The 19,879-nt window shown below is 42.3% G+C and overlaps 1 protein-coding gene across 1 annotated transcript in view; it reads right to left on the bottom strand.

The window, feature by feature from the left end:
• The window catches only part of LOC115652704, a 294,278-nt gene that overhangs the window by 218,346 nt on the left and 56,053 nt on the right, over positions 1-19,879 (bottom strand). Inside the window, exon 2 of the mRNA XM_030565092.1 lies at positions 2,296-2,343. Within this exon, the coding sequence (XP_030420952.1) occupies positions 2,296-2,343 (48 nt within the window). The remainder of the gene's footprint in view (positions 1-2,295; positions 2,344-19,879) is intronic.

Here is a 19,879-nt window from a genome sequence, read left to right as displayed (position 1 = left end):
GAAAAAGACCAAAGACAGGTTCCTACTCAGTCAGAACCAATGCCACATTAGTGAGTTATAAGAATTCAAATCCAGATCACAAATTCACAGGGCTTCAGAGTGGAGGTTCTGCTTTTTAACCATATGTATCCGTTGTACACCTCTATCCCCAACCCCCACCCTCACCTTCCCCCTCCACCCTCCCAAGACATCTGGTTTGGAAATAATAGAGCATCTAATAAAATTTGTTCAGAACAGATCCTTTCAAGCTTCCCAATATACAGCAGGAATATACTTGATAAGATTAAAGTAAAGCTGGAGGGAAGATCACAGATCAAAACTTCTTAAAAGCTTGGTCATCTTGTTCCTCTGCTTAGATTAACAGCGTTTGAAAAGCCTTTGAACCACAAATCAGTAAGCTTGTGCTTGAACCAAAATGAGTACAATTCCCCCTATCTAAAATCTGATTTAAAAACAGAGCTCTGTTCACTGTGTGGGAATCAAGAATGAGACAAGGTCAGAATGGGTCTGATTTTACAGACGAAAAATGGATCGCAGAATCAATATCACAACAAATCAGTCAAGTTCCAGAGTCAAAATGTCTTAGCTAGTGACTTTCCAGTACATGCATCTCTGAATATATTAAATCAATAAAACAAAACGATTCCTATCCTGATGGTAACAATAAAACTTGGAAAAATAAATACAGTTCCACCCATATTGCACACCAGTTTACTAGAGCAAAATGGCATTTGCAAACAGATGTTTCTTTCCATTGTCTTGATAGGTTACAGTGCCCATTTTATTGGCATGTTACAGATTAAAAATGACTTTTTATAAAAAAATGAAAATTAGTGAGTAGTGTGCAGTACACGCAGAAATGTTTCTGGGCCTCAGTTCTCCATATGTAAAATGGGGATGATAATACTTCTTTACTCCTCCCTTTGTCTTGCCTGTTTAAACAATCCCTGGTCCGAAGAGTTACAATCTCTTACTGTGTATGCACAGTGGTGCTCTGATCTCATTTGGGGTCCTCAGGCACTACTGGAATACAAATAAATAATGGCAGAAGATACTGTTAAGAGAGTCGGACAGCCCTCCCAAAAAAACCTCACCTTATATTGAAAATACTATTTTTAATGTATAAATTTAAAATGTATTTGGGACAAAATGAGGCTGGGCTTAATGGAGGAACAAGCCATGAACAGGAATGAATGGCAGTGCTGTACTGCTCCTTGTGCGTGTAAAGATGCATCAGGGTGAGAAAAAGAAGATATAAAACACTGAACATCTGAGGCCAGGCACAAGTTTTCCAACCCCGTTCTACAAGCCCACCAGGCAGTTGAACCACTCTGGGTCATGCACTCTTTCACCACATCTTCCAGGGAGCTTCAGAAGGTGGGAGTTGTATAGAGCCCAGTTTTCAAAGAGAGCTGTTCCTGTGTCATGTAACCCTAGGGACTGGGTCTTTGCTGCCTGGCTTCTCCCAGGGATACATGTTTCTCCCAGGGCAGGTGCCGCTAAAGGTGTAGGAGAGTGCTTTGTGTGTGTGTGCGCGCAGGCAGACACACACACACACACACACACACACACACACACACACACACACACAGAATCTGACTCCTGACCTCAGAAAACCTATCAGCTCCCCAAAGCATTGATAAACCTGATGACCTAGGAAGGGCAGCCTCCTCCCCTCCTGCACACCACACTTTCTACCTGTCTCATCCACTTTGTGGAACAAGTAAAAGCCCTTTTCATTTAGCCCTCTCAAGTACAGTCCTTCCTCTTTTTCCAACTATTCAGCCTCCTACCTCCCACAACTCATTTTGTCCATTCTGTGGGGATCAAGATATGATCAATAGAACACTCCTGTTAACTCTTAGTTATTGGTAACTGGTCAGGAATGACAGGGACACAAACTGCGTCTGAACATCACAGCTGAGCACTTGGTATATTAAAGGCTCCAAGAGAATTCTTCCAGGCTGTTTTTCAGTGTGACTCCATGTGACCTATTGAGCTGCTGCACTAGGCAGCATGAGGTAATCATTCTTCATTAATTTTCTCAGAAATGCTCTAGAGATTAAATGGTATAGCCACTAATCATGGGAATACAGCAGGTGGTGGGGGGATCCTAAACCCTAGCAGCTTCTCCACGTAAAATCTACTTGGCTGAAAGAATTCTCCATTATTTCCCCACGTATCTTTGTAGAGTGTAACCATGAAAACCAGAAATTCTTCTCTCTTGAAATCTATGCATCCATTATAAACTAAGGAACAAGACAGACATAGTATTGAGCAAAAGAATTAACATACCTTCTGCTTGGTGCTTTGCTTCAGGCCAATACGGGACTGACTTCTGGACTACAAAACAAAAAGAAAGAGAGGGGCATCAAGACTAAATTAGTTGAGGGGGGGAAGGAGGCTAACACACTAGAGTAATACCTTGTTCAGACATCATGGGCCTGATGATGAGAAATGTTCAGAACTCAGCAGCTCCCATTGTTCTTAATAAAAGTGGCTAGATGCTGAGCACTTTGGAAAATCTGTCCCAAGACCTCAATTCAGCCATCATTCATCCGAGAGCCAAAAACAGAGGTGCCTCAATGTGCGTGTATAAAACCCAAAGGCAGCTTAAAAGTGGTGTACTAGCTGTATGACTATGCACAACTAGCACAGTCCCCATCCAGAGGAATTCTCTGTCCGCTGCTTTCATATCTCCATGGCAGGTAATCAAAAGTGCCTTACACAGGAGGAAGACGTGGGCAACCTAGGAAGAGGAAGGGGTGTAGCCAGTGGATTCGTGCACAGCAGAGAACTACTGGGCAAAACCCTTGTATTGGGGTAGGAGTGAGTCACTTCCTAAGTTCCTCCATCTCCCCGCTTCAATGCCCTGTCAGAGTTGCCATGTCTCTGTTGCCTGGACAGCCTGCCCACTGCACAGATAAAAGCCCTTGCACATAATCTTTGTTACATTCCCCAGGATTTCTCCCAGTGATATCAGGCAAGGTCTTCCCTGCATAAGGGCTGCAGGATCAGCCCTTCTCCTGGTTTAAAGTCTCTTGCCTAAATCTTCACTCCTACTGCCTGTACCACATTTAAACACAGAGGAAGTGTGGAGATATCAGGGTCATCATCAATCCTCACGCTGTTGCAACGGGATCAGATACTCAATATACCCATCATGCCAGGCCCCACTCTGAAGCCCCAAATGATTTTTCAGGTGACTGACACTGTTCTCAGATTTTCCTTTAAGGAAACAATAAGTAACAGAAAATCAAGATCTCGCCAGGCAGTGGAAACAATTATCAGCACCCCCTTTAACTGGTGCAAGGAAAAGCAACATCAGGAGAGTGGAATCTCAGATGCACTGCATACAACATCACTGCACATCTCAAAAAAACCAAACAAACCCACCCTGAAGATCAGGATCTGAAATGTAAGGACAATATTGATATTCCAATTGATTTATTTTAGAAATTATATGGAAAAATGAGAATGTCAGCAATTTTTCAGTAATAGTGTGCTGTGACACTTCTGTATTTGTGTGTCTGATTTTGTAAGCAACTCATTTTTAAGTGAGGTAAAACTTGGAGGTACGCAAGACAAATTTGACTCCTAAAAGGAGTACAGGAGTCTGGAAAGGTTGAGAGCCACTGCTCTAATCTATAGTAATAATTTTAGACTGTTACTATCATAGGATCAAGCTCTGCCCAAGTACATCTCTACAACGTCCCCCAACTTCAATGGAGGTTACGTGCATACGTCCCAAGACTGAATTTCACCTTTGCTGAGATTTTCTGCATTTGGATAGATGTGACACTGTCTCCACGGAATTAGGCAAACACTTAAAGTATGTTTGGTGTGTGTGTGGTTGAGAGATGGTATTATAATAATTATTTTTTTTCCCCCCAAACCAGTTGTTGTTCTTTCCTTCAGTACTATGTAACTGCATACAAGAACACCTCCTTCCTTTCTCATTTTGGATTATGTAATAAGCTCACGGGCCATTTGTGCAAGAATCTGTAACAATTTCACAGCTGCTAAGTATTTTTGGCCATCACTTATGCTCCAGATGCAAAGTCTTGTGTAATTGTCAGTGACAGCATCCAGGACCTGGCACTCCAAAAAATCCCAGACCTCTACCACCTGTGTTACTTATATAGGCCCCAATCCTGCAAAAATGTCTACATGTGCTTAACTTTGCACGCTGCAAGTAGCTCTATTTCAGTCCTCGTTTAACCAGAAACAAGGCAGTAATTAGAGAGGAAGGAAGCAGCAACAACTGCCCTAACAAGAGCTGGATGACATATTAAACGCACGCTCCCCCCACCCCACCCCAGTGAAATGCCCCTGGTTTTTGAGTTGGTAAAAATTCCATAAAACCAGAGCAGTTTTGTAAACTGAAGGAAAATGAAAATTGATTTAATTTACCTACTAAATAGTCATTCTACATTGCTACAGTGCGTACGTGTATAGTGTTGTCTATTTTCTGTCAAGCAGTAGCAGATGTCAGGCCTCACAGGTTGGCTTCTCATGGAAAGAGAAATCAATGGCTTGGAGTCTGGATATATTCTTAATGCAGCTTTGTTTGATTACACTGTATACACCAGTCTTGGAACAGAGGTGGTCACAACAGCACATAGGCAATCCTTTTTTCAAGGACTATCATGCCACCGCTCAGTTCCCAGGAATTGACTCTGCCCCAGGAATTTACTCTGGTTAAGGCAGACAGCAAAGAACCTGCATCATAAAACTAACACCACAACATTTCTTCCAAGAATGAACTGAGCTTGTCAATTAAGAAATATAACTGGTAAGACTATATAACAGCTCCAGTGATTCCTGCCATAATAGTATTAAGACCAGTCAGTGGTGGGATCCCTTTGCTCCTGCACTTAATTCATTGCATATAGGAGCAAGTTTTCCATCAAGTGATTTGCTAGGCCTGGGAGCACTGTGGTCTGGTGGACTAGACACAGGATAATAAATCAGGGGATTTTAATCATGGTTAGGATGCCTGACTCATTACAGGACCTTGGTGATATAACCTCTTTGCGTTCATTTCCTCATAGTGAAATAAGACTGATTATATTTACTTACTTCACAACAAATGCTTCTAAAGTGCTATACACCATAGGCTTGTTAATATTAACTCCAGCGAGGGACAGAGAACTCAAAATCTCCTGATTCCTAGCCCTACATTATATCCTAGACCAAGCAGCTTTCAGACATCTCTAGCTCAAAGAGCTTTTCCAAAATTCTCAAGTGCAAAAATAGCCGTACAGGTTTCCACATGCTTCACGGCAAATACATTTTTCAATCCCCTGAAATTTTACATGAAAATTGAAATTTTTGGAGGATGAGGGCAATTAATTCTTGCATAATTTTTTGTAAAAAGATTCACAAATTTTAAGCAAAAGTAAGTAATGTTTGGTACTGCTGCCACATTATTCCTGAAGACTGGAAGTAAGGAGTACCATCACTGCTTTACTCTTTGTGAAAGAGCTGCCCTTTAAGACATTTTGACAGCGTTCCACGGAGTTACTGTTTATGGCTGTCCAACCCGCAAAATCTAAGTAGAAAATTAACTGAAAGGAATGTTCAGTAAGCACAGTTATCATGAGTAAATAATGTACTGATAATAGTCTAGCTGTAGGTGTGTGACTTATTATGCGGTATCCATTATACCAAATATGATAATTCAGATTTTTTATCAGAATATCCACCAGGACTGTACAATTGCATACGTATAATTTTTAATAAAGATAACCTCAGTAACCTGTATTCGTTCACAGAGTAGCTCATTCTTAGAGATAGGGCACCAAGGGCTGCAGGCATTTGAATAGTTTAGTTTCACTGGCATATAAATTACTAGTGATCTGAACTGCCTATATCTCTGCTAAACATCCCTCTCTTTAACATGCCACTTGCTGAAGCATGCAACCTCTTGTACCTATGAATAACTTTGTAGTTAAGGGCTGGGAGGCGCTGTTTGTACAGTATTATTTAATGATGAATTCAGTGCCTGTAAAAGTCCAGGATAGGAGACTAATGTATTCTGGATTCACACACATTTATGGATAATTAATGTCCTGGAGACTAATGCTTAGTATTCTCCAAAATCACAAAGTCTGCATGGAATATTACCTAGGAAGCCTCAAGCACAGTAACTCCAAGGCAAGGTGAGGAAAGTTTGGAACTGGATGGAGAAGACACAAAGTGAGATAGAAGGAAACTACAAGAGGAGAAATCTAAGAGGGTTATGGGAAGTTGAATCAAATCAGATTCAGTGTATTCCTGTACAGAAATATTGGGAAGGAGGGAGCCACAGACTCAGTCACAGACCCCCAGCAGCTTTCTGAGAGCATCAGCTGAAAACGCCTGGGCTTTATTACCCAGCTCTACTGTAATGGTACTGACATGAAGCCAAGAGTGAAAAGCAGCACTATCTAAATCAGGCTCTCCAGGCTGTGAACCTGCATCAGAAATGGCGGACACGTGCATCCTCCTCTGTAAGACAGGCAGAGGTCATTGTCACCCATCACCTGCCACATCAGTCTTGACTATTAGCCTTCAAGCCCTTGCCCTGCCCCCCAATCTCTACCATACATGGCATAAAGAATTCAGCAGCATCAGCTGGCCCAGTAGGAAGAGATTGGGGTATGCTGAATATCGGAAAAACCATGTTGCTCGGGCAACAAAAAAGGGCCTTTAAGTAGGTGGAAATGACCCTCTGAAAACCCCTGCCCAGCATACACCCTCAGCTGCTGTGGAGCTGATGTGAGGACCCTACACCATCCCTCCTTCCAGTCTCCAGCACACCAGAGTACCTCACGCTACAAGAGTCTCTGCTCGTCAGTGCCTACAGAGCACCATGGGAACAAAGTGTAAATTATAGTGTGTTCTAATTTATGCCAGGGGCTGGGCAGGCCTCTTCATGGCACCAAAAAGCCACCTTTGCTTCCACCCCATCCCTGCCTCCAGCACCTGTAGAATGATTCCTCGCATCTGAAGAAGTCCTTTCCACAAAGTAAACAGTTTTTCCAAATGTGGGTGGGCAGGCAGCAAAGTTGCCCTGTTCACTTACTACATGGCCTATGCAAACCCACGTGTTTCCAACAAGAGGCATGAACGCCACTGGGGAAGCCTAGTGAGCAATCAAAATGTCTTTCCTAAGCAATTAAGAGCTTCCAAAGCCCAGAGAGAGTTTAATTAAAGTTAAAAAAAAATAAGGTTGCATGAAAGAACCCAGAAGCTAGTGAAGGATAACTGAACAAGAAGGGTGAGGACCAAAACCATTCCTCCTCATTGTGCTGTGGGCTCTCTCTAATGGAACCTTTTAATTCCCTACCCACCCCCAGCCACGATACGTGCATGAAATTCCTACCAACTGTGATGGAAATTATGCATGCATAGCAGAAGTCAGAATTTGGGCTCAAAGCAAAGCAAATGGCATGCTCTTGGAGATGAGTCACCTGCAGTTGGATCCACAGTACCCCATACACTATTGTCCTTCTCTAGTAAGCAGGTGTTTTATTATGTACTTGCTAGTGAACCTAAAAGCAAATAGTGTTGGAGAACAGGGGCAGCATCCAATAGTATTGCCCATTGTGTTGTACAGCGGGGGAGAGAGAAAAACATTCTGGCATTAATGTTCCTTGCTACAGTCTCAGTCGTGCACCCAGAGCAAGGCACAGCTCAGAGAATGTCCCACCAGCATCAGACGTATAGAAAGGAGTAGGCTAGCAGTGTGAGCACAGACCAGGAGCCAGGAGTTTCCAACTTCAAATCCCAACTCTGCTGTTAGCTTCCTCTGTGCCATTCCACAAGCTGTTTAACCCCTTGGCCTCAACTGTTCATCAGTAAATTGTGAAAACCAATACTTCTGCCTTCACCGACCTCACGGGAGCATCATTTAATCATTAATGTCTGTGAAGTACTTGGAAGATGAAATTAGTGCATAAATGCTAGACATAAAGTGGAAGACTATATTAAATTCAAGTGTACTCTGGAGTTGCAGCACCTCTGCATTTGTGAGACAGGTGCCCAACAAGAAGGAAACTGTGAGCTCTTTGGGGCAGAAGCCATCTTTTCGTTCTGTGTTTGTATAGTGCCTTGCCCAATGGTCCGTGATGGTATGTTAGATGGGGTGGGATCTGAGTTACTACAGAGAATTCTTTCCTGGGTGCTGGCTGGTGAGTCTTGCCCACATGCTCAGGGTTTAACTGATTGCCATATTTGGGGTCGGGAAGGAATTTTCCTCCAGGGCAGATTGGCAGAGATGCTGGAGATTTTTGCCTTCCTCTGCAGCATGGGGCATGGGTCACTTGCTGGAGGATTCTCTGCACCTTGAGGTCTTTAAAGCATGATTTGAGGACTTCAATAACTCAGACATAGGCCAGGGGGTTGATACAGGAGTGGGTGGGTGAGATTCTGTGACCTGCGTTGTGCAGGTGGTCAGACTAGAAGATCATAATGGTCCCTTCTGACCTTAAAGTCTAGAGTCTATAAGAATGGCCATACTGAGTCAGACCAAAGGTCCATCTATCCCAGCATCCAACACCGGCCAGGTACTTCAGAGAGAATGAACAGAACAGGTTATCATCAAGTGATCCATCCCCCGTTACCCATTCCCAGCTTCTGGCAAACAGAAGCTAGGGACACTTCAGAGCATGGCTTTGCATTCCCGCCCATCCTGGCTAATAGCCATTGATGGATCTATCCTCCATGAACTTATCTAATTCTAGTTCTTATCTAGCACAATTTGCTTCCGATCTAGGACTGGGGCTCCAAGACACTGCCACAATACACATCAGAATTCCTTTAAAAAAAAAAAAAAAAAAAAAAAACCCACCAGGCAGAGCTGCAGAGGTATTCTCATTGCAGCAGGAATCCTCACCGCTGTTCTTTCTGCATTGCTGTGACCTCACCCTTCCCCCCCCCAGGCCGACTTGCACAGTGGGGAGGCAGGCTAATGAGCATGACTGAACTTTTTCACGCTCTTTGGAGGAAGTATTGCCTCTTCCTGAGCTATAACCATAAATAGCAATCCTGCTCCCTTTCTCATACTGTCAAACGTTTAATGTATTTTAAATTATTGAAATGTCACCTGCAGAGTGTTCCTTCCTCAGCCTCAAGACAGCAGAGACATCTCCTTGAACAGGAAACATTCAACACTTCAGATGACTGCAATTCATTCAGATAAATCCCAATCCAATCAAATGCAGAGTATTTTTGCTTGATAAGAACAATTAAGTGGTGAGAATATAGTGATCTATTTGACTGCTGGCAGAATAAAAATCAGGAAGAATTTGTAATGAAAATATAATTCCCCCCCTCCATCAGTGAATTTTAAGTCACAATTTTTGTGATATAAGGCCCAGGTTTTATCCATTAGGCACTGCAGTCTGTGCATGCCATCCACAGGAATGAATGGGTTTTAAATTGATTGCAAGGAGGGCCCAAAATTGTTCCCTGAGTGGAGACAGACAAGTTATTGCTGTACGACAAAGCATTTTAAAAATGGCGCAAGAACTGCAGAGTTCAAACAAACAATCTCATTATTTGTATTACACAGTACCACCTAGAGCAGAGTTTCTCAGATGTGGCCACCGTGGCCATACGTGGCCACCAGAGGCTTTTCTTGTGGCCATGACAGCTGTGTGGGCACGGGGATCGGCGGCAAAGCACTGGAGCCTCCACCAAAGCCACCAGCAGGGGTTGGGCCCTGCCCCCCTCTGGAGCCACAAACGCCAGAGGGACTGACAGCCAGTGAGTGCCCCACCTTCCTGGGGGCAGTGGGGCTCAGCCTTCAGGCTTCAGCCTGAGCGGCAGGGGGCAGTATCCAGTCATGGGTCTTTGGGTTCTGGCCCTGGACCCCAGCCACTCTGCGGCCGGTGCTGGCCCTTGGCTCACCGTCTCCCCTCATCACCCCTGGCCCCTGCTGCCTTCCTGGCCACACATCCATCCCTCCTTCACTCCTGGCCCCTGCTGTCTCCCTACCCACCTCCCCATCCTGGGCTTAATTTGTCCCCTGCTTTGCCAGGACTGAGTAAGTTTGCTGTGAAAATTGACATTTGTATGTTTGTTAATATCACTTTTCACAGCAGACTTACTAGCTAGCTGGGAGGCTGTGAAAAGCAATATTAACAAACATACAAATATTACTTTTCGCAGCAGCAAACTTACTGGCTATCAGGCTTTTTTAAAAAAACAACCAAAAAGCCAAAGAAACAACAAAAAGAGACAAGAATGTGCAAAGCATCTTATTTGTGTTTCTAGTCTGTTTAGGTCAAATAAAAAAGAAACGACTGTACTTTATTGAGTCTGGAAAAAAAAACACCCTACATGAATAAATTACAATGATTTGGACATATACATGCATATTTATTTGTTTTTCCTAAAGTTAATTAAATATTATAGAAAAAATTGTCAGAGTGGCCACCAGCAAGAGTTGGTGGCCATTCTCCGAGGCCATCAAAAATTTTGTTGCAAGACTACAGACCCCAAATTAGACCAGGACTCATTTTATTAGGGAATGTACATATACAAAATATGAGACAGCATCTGCCCAGAGATATTATAATCAGAACAGTTAAGATAGCCAAAGGGTAAGATTCATAGATTCACACATTCCGAGGCCAGAAGGGACCAGTCTGATCTTCTATTCAGACCTTCAGTACATCATAGGCCAAAGAACTTCCTCAACATAATTCCTGTTTGAACTACAGCATATCTTTGAGAAAAAACATCCAATCTTGATTTTAAAAATTGCGAATGAGGAAGAATCCACCATTATCCTTGGTAAATTGTTCCAATGGTTAATTACTCTCACTCTTAAAAATGTATATCTTATTTCCAATCTGAATAGATCTAGCTTCAACTTTCAGACACTAAATCACATTACACCTCATCTGCTAGACTGAAGAGCCCATTATCCAATATTCATTCCCCATAGAGGTACTTACAGACTGTGATCAAGTCACCCATTAACTTTTTCTTTGTTAAACTACATAGATAGACTCAAAGAATTCAATCGTTTTAAGTCATGCTTTCCAATCCTTTAATCACGCCTGTGGCTCCTCTGTGAATCCTCTCCAATTTATCAACATCCTTCTTGAATCATGAGCACCAAAAACTGAACACAGTATTCCAACAGTGGTCACCCCTCTGCCAAACACAGAGGTAAACCAACTCTCCATTCCAATTCAAGATTCCTGTTCATGCATCCAAGTTAGCCCTTTTGGCCACAGTGTTAGAGCCCATATTCAACTGATCACACTGCTCTACAGCCAAAATGCTTCTGAAATAAATGTAGTCCAACTTTACTAATTCTGGGTCACTGAGAACGAACATGATGCTTAAAATTGTTGAGTGGCTCTAGTTTTCAAGATATGCTATTGGGTCAGTATATACGACCCTTGACTTGGGAATGGCGGAGGATAAGTGAGTTATAAAGGGAAGGGATCTCAATTTAAACCAGAAATGACTAAAATACATCTTTGACTGGATCTATGAATAAATCTGTGACTGGGTTTGGACAGTACTTGCTTTTAGGCAAAACAATGAATGATGCAATCTGAAGCTGGTATTGCGTCACACATGATATGAATTGCATCATGTTATTCCTAGAAGTCATGGATGATGCAATCATAACGAAGCTTACATCACTCTGCTGAACAAATTGCCCTATATCAGCCCTAGAAATCATACAGTGTCATGCTCTCTTATTTGTCAGTGTTGGATTTTGCAAAGGGACACATTTCTGTTTAGCCAAAGTGAGCAGAGATGCCTCGTACTTGTGTGAACAGTGCAGATAACTTCTGCTATGTTTGTGGTGAAGTGACTTTTGCATCACAAAAGCACAGTATAACCACTATGGTTAAGAAAGTCTATCACCTTTATTTTGGCTGCAAAATTGGAGATCAGGACAAGAGGTGGGCCCCACACATATGCTGCAACACTTGTGCAACAAATCTTCGCCAGTGGTTGAACAGGAAAAAGAAATCTATGCCTTTTGCAGTGCCAATGATTTGGAGAGAGACAACAGATCATACCAGCAATTGTTACTTCTGCATGGTGCCTCCAGTTGGGAAAGGTGTGTCAAAGAAGAAAAAGTGGACTGTGCATTATCCAAACATTCCATCAACTATATGCCCAGTAGCCCAGGGAGAAGGACTGCCAGTTCCTGATGCACCAGAATCATTCTCACTTGAGTCAGACAAGGAAGAGGAAGAGGATGAAACTTCTGGTCCTGAACCATCAATGTCACAGGACCCACATTTTCTCCCATCCTCCTCCTTTGAACCACACCTCATAACACAAGGTGAACTGAATGACCTTGTCAGGGCTTTGGAACTACCCAAGAATAAGGCAGAGCTTTTGGGCTCCAGACTACAGCAGTGGAATCTCCTGGCAGGCTATCAGGGCAAATGGAGCCCATCAATGCTTGCAGACTATTGCTGGACAGTGACAAGAGATGCTCCATTTAATGAATACAAGAGACAAGCCAAGAAGCGCCGAGTAGACACTGAATAGGACTAAACTATGTACATAATAGTTTTTTGCCTTTTGTTTCATAATAAATTTTATTTATATAACCCTTTTGCTGATTTTTAAAAAGTGTTCCATAAACAGGACAGGTGAAATATCATCATGTAAAGCAACCATAAACACATGAAAAGACCTAGGTTTACAATTTATGATTAAAACTCTACTATCTACACAATAAACATAGACATAAAATGTAAAAACTTAAATATCTTAGAAACAGTAGCCAGTTGTTTTAATTGTCATATTTGAATTCAGCACATCAAAATACATAATATATAGCACATTTTATCTCTGAAGCAGATGACTTCTCAAAAATTGTAGACCAGTGTCATCCCTAATGACTGCAAGTCTTTTTCAGAGTTACTGCTACCCAAGATGGAGTAACTATGGGCTACATTTTTTGTTCCTAGATAGATCCATTTACACTTATCCATATTAGAATACATTGGTAAATGGGACAAAACAAGCAATCGATCCACATTGCTCTGTATCAATGACCTCTCCATATTTACCACCTCTCCAATTTTTGTGTCATTTGCAAACTTTATCAATGATGATTTTATGTTTTCCTCCAGGTCATTGATAAAGAAGTTAAAAATAACCTAGGGGAAGAACCAGTCTCCATGGAATCCCACAAAAAAACACCTGCTCAGTTATGATTCCCCATTTACAATTACATTTTGAGACCTGCTATCCAGTTTAATACAGTTGATTTTGTATTGTTCTCATTTTTTTAATCCAAGTATTGTCGTACCAAGTCAAATGCCTTGCAGAAGTTTAAGAATATTACTTCAGCATTATTTATTAATTATTTATTAACCATTAATTATTAACCTCCTCAAAAACAATATCAAGTTTTTATGTGTCTCTCTCTCAAACTCACACTTTGCTGGAGTGTTTCATAGATATCTACTGACAGCAGATGATTGGTGAGATTAAGGAATTTTGAACTTCATTCCAGGACCTTGAGGAGAGTGTGTTCTAGTGGGCACAGTCTTCTGACATTTCCCCCCATGCTTAACCCCTTCTGCCTTGTCCGCTCCAACTTGTTCATGTCCTACTCCTGTCTCTTTCCCACCACTGGCTCCTTGACCCAGTCCTATTCTTCTCACCTATCTGGTCCCAGTCTCCGCCCATCAGGCTTCTCATCCCAGTTCCAGTTTCTTTGCCCAGCCAGACTTAATCTCCCTCTCTGGGCTCTCTCGCTAAGTCCCAATCTTCCCCCCATCCCAGTCTCTCCCCCTCCCTACATCCAGTCCCAGTCCCCCCATTTCTGTCCCAACTCATTGTCCCTGGTCTCCTTGCCCAGGCAATGCCAGTTCTCCACATCGGCTCCTCACCCAATCTGTTTCTCTCCTCCCCGTGCTCCCTTGGCTCCTAGTTCCAGTCTCCCTCCAAGGGCTGCTCACTCAGTCTCAGACTCTGTACCATCACCTCCCCAGCTCCTTGTCTTACTCTTTGTCCAGCCAGTCCCAGTACTCCCCCTGCACCCCAACTCCTTGTCAGATGTCTTTCCTCTATCCTATTTCTCCCACATGAACGCCTAGTCCCAGTCTCCTTGTCTAGCCAGTCCCAGTCCTTCCCCTCCACACAGCCCCTCCACTGATCTCAGCTTCCACCATCCTGCAGCCCAGCTATGCCTCCCCCATTTCCCTCTATGGCTTCTGGTCTCCTTGCCCATCAGGCCCAGGCTCTCCACCTCAGTTCACAGTCTCCCCTCTGTAGCCTAGTGGATGATTTAACTGAAGGAATAAGTAGAAGTTAGACTTGGGGAGGAGTATGGGAAATTCAAGTTGCCAGTGTGAGAAAAATCCAAGATAAGGTAGAGATGGAGTGTTATGGTTGACTTGCACTTTCTCATGACATGAGCCAAGGTTACGTTGCCATTATGTTTTGGTTATAAGCGGTTTGAACAAGGATTTTAATGAGTGTTTTTGAGAATTGTGAATGTTGTATTAAAATGCTGTCTATACTGATAGCATAGGAAGGACATTAGTGCAGATATTAATTGAAATAATGCATAATGTAAAGAGCCAAATAAAGTCATGAAAATATAATTATGGCAAAGGACAGTTTAATGTTAATTAGTATATTTAGGGCCCTACCAAATTCACGGTCCATTTGGAGTCCAATTTCACAGTCATAGGATTTTAAAAATCGTAAATTACATGATTTCAGCTATTGAAATCTGAAATTTCACATTGTTGTAACTGTAGGGTCCTGACCCATAAAGGAGTTGTGTGTGTATGGGGGGGGTGGGTCAGAAGGTTATTGTAGGGTGGGGTTGCGATACTGTTACCTTTACTTCTGTGCTACTGCTGCTGCTGGCAGTGGCGCTGCCTTCTGAGCTGGGCAGCTGGAGAGCAGTGACTGCTGGCTGGAAGTCCAGCTCTGAAGCCAGCAGCAGCACAGAAGTAAGGATGGCATGGTGTGGTATTGCCACCCTTATTTCTGTGCTGCTGCTGGCAGTATGCAACCTTCAGAGCTGGGTGCCCGGCTAACAGCCGCCGCTCTCCAGCTGCCCAGATCTGAAGGCTGCGCAGAAGTAGGGGGGTTGCAGTATTGCCACCCTTAAAAGAAATTTGTAATATTCCCCGCCCCCGCAACTCCCTTTTGCATCAGGGCCCCCAATTTGAGAAATGCTGGTTTCCCCCTGGTGAAATCTGTATAGTATAGGGGTAAAAGCACACAAAAGAGCAGATTTCACGGTCCGGGACATGTTTTTCATGGCCGTGAATTTGGTAGGGGCCTAAATATATTATACATAAGTATTAAAAAGGAATAGTTTTGCTAACTTGGAGGAGCACTGCAATTAATATTGAAAGGGTACCATAAGGATCCACAATTGTAAGGCTCTGTTGTCAGCGGAGTGATCACCCATCAAAATATTATTGCATCTTTAAGTGAAAGTATAATTACAGTATTGTGTGAGTGTAAATTGCATTCCTCTTTGCTTAACTAATCATCTTTTCTTTTAATGAAGTCTGATTGTATCATTCAAAGTGTTGCCTAATGCTCCTCTGCTAAAGTTTTCTGTAACCAAGAGGCTTGAACTTGAAAACTATGTTGAGTTTTATTGCCCCTTTAACAACTTAATATTAATTGGTTACAAAAGGTTACACTTCCCCCATACTGTGCTTGATCAGAATGGAATCTTCTGAGATTTTAGGGCTATAATCAAAGTCTCTAATGAGCAAGCACAAACTGCAGTTTATCAAAGGCTTATAATTTTCACAGGGAAAGCAAAAGGCATATCCATGGCACAAAGGCCATTCCCTGCCAAATTTTAAGTCCCTGCTCCAGAGCATGAGGGCATTAGAGCTATTCAAATAAAAGAAGTTTGCCATAAGTTTTAACATAGGCCAAACAATGTATTTTTCTCTAGCCTTATTTTTGAGAACGGACAAACAATTTAGGCTGAAATTTTGCAAAAAACTTTAGCCCGACACAGCCACCCCATAGTCAGCCCGAATGATTAAAGCTTTGTAAAGTTATAAGCAATGGAAACTAGAGTTTTATAACGAGGAATATCTGGCAACAATATTTATAAGTGGTGCTACCAACCTAGGCTCTAATCTTTCTAAGATATATCTAAATACACACACACACACACACACACACACACACACTGAAGTCAATGGACCACTCCTGTGCAAAGTTACTACCAAAAATATTTCCTCGCTGGAGGCCACGGTAATAGAGTGATTTCTAATATTGTGATATTTTTTTCTAGCAGGTCCCCAGGATCACCAGTTATGTTTTCCCTTCCCAATCACAACCACCCTCAAATGACCCTCCCGCTTGGAGAATCTAGTTAATTAGCTTTCCTTGAAGCGGAGAAGACTTTTCTATTGTGTCACGATTAAAACAGCTACTGGATCGTCCAGGGGGAAGGTCACAGGCATACCATTATTAGCCTGTCAGTCTCTCCTTTGACAATATATGCTCACATCTTCTCTACAGATTATTTTGCCTTATCAGCTTCAAAACCACTGAGTCCTTTTACAGCCAAGTCTGTGCACTTACAGAGAAAAGCTTAGTTCTCCGTTCTCTAGTAACAAATGATGGCTATTAGCAGGGAACTAAACTTTCTGTCAAGGAAACACTTAAGATATTGCCAAGTAAAGCACATGAAACAAGACATCTCAGAAGTCTTGGAAATAAAATTGGCCTCAGCCTTCAGCAAAATCAATACACTAAAGTGATTTTCTGACAAAAATAAACCCGAACAATGGCTAAATGTTCCCTGAGGCTGCCATTTCCAAAAGTTCTTAGGGTTTCACTGGTCACATACCAGTTTTATCAATGAAAAATAATGATCGCTGGTCATCCCATAGCTTCCAGAACATTTATCACGTTACTGAAGCCTGCAGAGCCTTCAAAATTCACATCCCAGGGTATGATATCTTAACGTGTATCGATAGCACTTTAACTAGTTCCCCAATAAAGTCCATACTCTCCCGTCATTTAAAATATATAGACTAGCTCTTGAACATTGTGGCAAAACAGTGAAAAATTCTGAATAGAAAAGTGGGTGGAAAGTAGCACAGAAAACAAAGCTTCAAAATTCCTATTCCTGGGTCTAGGTTTTTATTCTAATCTCTACCGAATGTGCCTTTGGATCCCAAACGTGCCAGAACATTTGATAAAGTTCTGCATGATAGGAAATGGCTGATTAAGAGACACCAGAGCATGGCAGAGCAGGGGTGCTGCACATTTAACGCGGCATAAAGCATGGCTCTGCCAGTTCACCTTTAATCCTGTCAGGGCCAGATCTTCAGAAGGCAGAAATGGTCACAGCTCCACTGGCCCTCTGTAAAGAGTGGCCCCTTCACACCGCTGGCAACATGTAAACATCAGAGTGGTGCAGAAGAGCCTGAGAATTGAGGCCAATGACTGTCTGAGATGCAAAGAGAAAGGTAAAATGAGCAGTTCTATCAGAAGGATGCATAAGAAATAGGGATTGGCAAAGAGGATTAATGAGATGTTGAACAAACTTGAGTTCCATGGCTAGAAAATCCATGGAAAGACTAAATTAATCTCTGTGCACATGATTTCAATATCACGGATTTTAAAGAGTACAAGACCCATGTCTTAATGCAATGTAAAATTATTTATTGAAGTGTATTCTTGCATTGAAAATAAGGCATTTGTAATTGGAGTAATGTATCTATAATGTTTCAGCAGAACCTAATCCAATTGGTTCCATGGATCACTATTTTCCAGTTTAGCAGTAATGCTGCACATTGGAAACATTTCCTACCGGAAGCATGTCTTGGTTGCTGGCGTTTAGCTGATGTGTTTGGAAATATTCCAATTCAATTGGATTTTCACAGTTAAATAGCTTTACAAACATTGGAGATATATTCAGGGCTGGCACCACTAAATTCTAATCCAAGAAATTTGAATTTGATTCATATCTGCCTATACATACAGCATAGGCAATGCCAGATCTAAAACATTTTTCCTTAGAGCTCTAGTAACACTGATGCTTTCTTGTGCCCAAGGAAAGCTATACAAGATTTCACTGCTTCCTAATATGTTTGTTGCATATACTTGCCTTAATTTGGCACTCATGAAAAGAAGAGCATATAGTCAACCTGGTGCTAGAGGCTTTCACACACACCTTTACATGGCTCTTCCAGTGCACAATCAATCCTATAAAGCCAGATCTTCAGCTGGTGAAAAGTGGTGTAGTTCCATTGACCAGTGGAGCTGTAAGATTGGTAGCACCGCCGGGCAGCTCTGGCTAAACAGCTTTGCATAGAAAAGCCAGCAGGAGCAGAGAACTAACACTAGCAGGTTTGCGTAGAACCTTCCATGTACACTTTCCTTACCCCCAGCCTCCTGCTCCTGAGGCAAGGCAGAGCCAGCTGGGAGATGCTCTAGGCAAGAATCCCAATATGGCCCTCTTCCCCGCAGAGGCAAAGTTTCTCTCTCTTTCTGCCACAGCTACAGGCAATGCACAATCAGCCCTTCAGACCTGGTCAACCTTTAATCATTAAAGCACAAACCACAAAGTTCAGACTTAGTTTCCCAAAGTTCAAGGATCTGCAGATCTGGGGTGTCTGTTTGGTCCATCATAAAACTAAGGCTCAGTTCCACTGCATAGCCCAACTTTCACAAACTCCATGAATATTCGGAGCCACAGTTTTGGCTCAGGCCCACTAACAATATAGAACTGGCAAATGTCCTAAGATATACCAGATGTCATACTGTGTCCTAAAACAGCTATCTTTAGCTGTATGTAGCATTCTTAGGGTTATTTAACTTGTAAAAGTCAACTAAACTCTGAACAACTCTATAAACCATTAGAGAAAGGAAGTTTAGACCAATGGTAATGACTACCAAGCACATGCCAGGGCTGAGAAGACATGTATCAAAACTGACCAATATAAAGCCTTGGAGAATCTCTGAGAAACTCAGCACCTGGGAAGTGTTTGTTTGCTATTTATAACAGGGGGTGCAAATTTGCACAAGCAGATGCAAAGCTCTTCAAACATCTTTCATAACTGTTACATACTTTCTCTGGCAAGATAATGGTTTTTGAACTTGCAGCTAGCAACACTTTGCGCCTTTCATGTGAGGAGTGCGCAACACTTCACAGGCATTCATTATCGATCTCATAAAACTACTGTGAGGTAGGCAAGTATCATCTCCAATATAGTATCCATATTACTTCCTAGGAGGAAACTGAGGCATTGAGATTAAAAAATTTACACATGGTCATTTAGGACTTGCTTTGGCAGAGCACTTCAGCCCATGCTTAATTTAAGCATGAGCATGAGAATTTTGTCAAACTGAAGTTCTAGTTAGCTAATGGCAGAGCTAGGAATAAAACGCAGAAACACCAACCAAGCCTCATGCTGTGACCACTCTAACATTCTTCCTCTCTGGTATAAGCCAGCCAGATGCATTTGTTGAAGATTTTTTTTAGTTTGCTACACACATGACCTTTAGCAAAATGCCTCTGTGTATCTACCAGTAACAGGATGTGTTTCTTTCTATCACAGTTTTAGTCTTAAATTAAATTTGCATCTGCCTCTCTAGGGGTTTCTCCAAGATGAAAGACAGTGACTGAGAAAACGAACATTTAGCTTTGTGTCTATGCACATACCCATAACACATCAGTGCAATGCAACAGGGTTCCAGCCTTGCCACGGGTTGCTTAACATGACAAGGATGAGCCTCACATCTGTGACACAACCGTTATCACCCGCTAGGATGAAAGCTGGTGCCTCCTGGATGTGCCTCCTTATCACTAGAGCATTTCTAAATAAAACCCCCAGAGGATGTGTTTCTCTGCTGGGTGAGGGGAAAGGGACATTTGGTTATTTAACCATGT

The sequence above is a fragment of the Gopherus evgoodei genome, chromosome 5 (assembly GCF_007399415.2).
Source record: "Gopherus evgoodei ecotype Sinaloan lineage chromosome 5, rGopEvg1_v1.p, whole genome shotgun sequence".
Classification (NCBI taxonomy): domain Eukaryota; kingdom Metazoa; phylum Chordata; order Testudines; family Testudinidae; genus Gopherus; species Gopherus evgoodei.
Note: the sequence above shows the minus strand (reverse complement) of the source record. Positions and strands in the feature narration are given on the sequence as shown.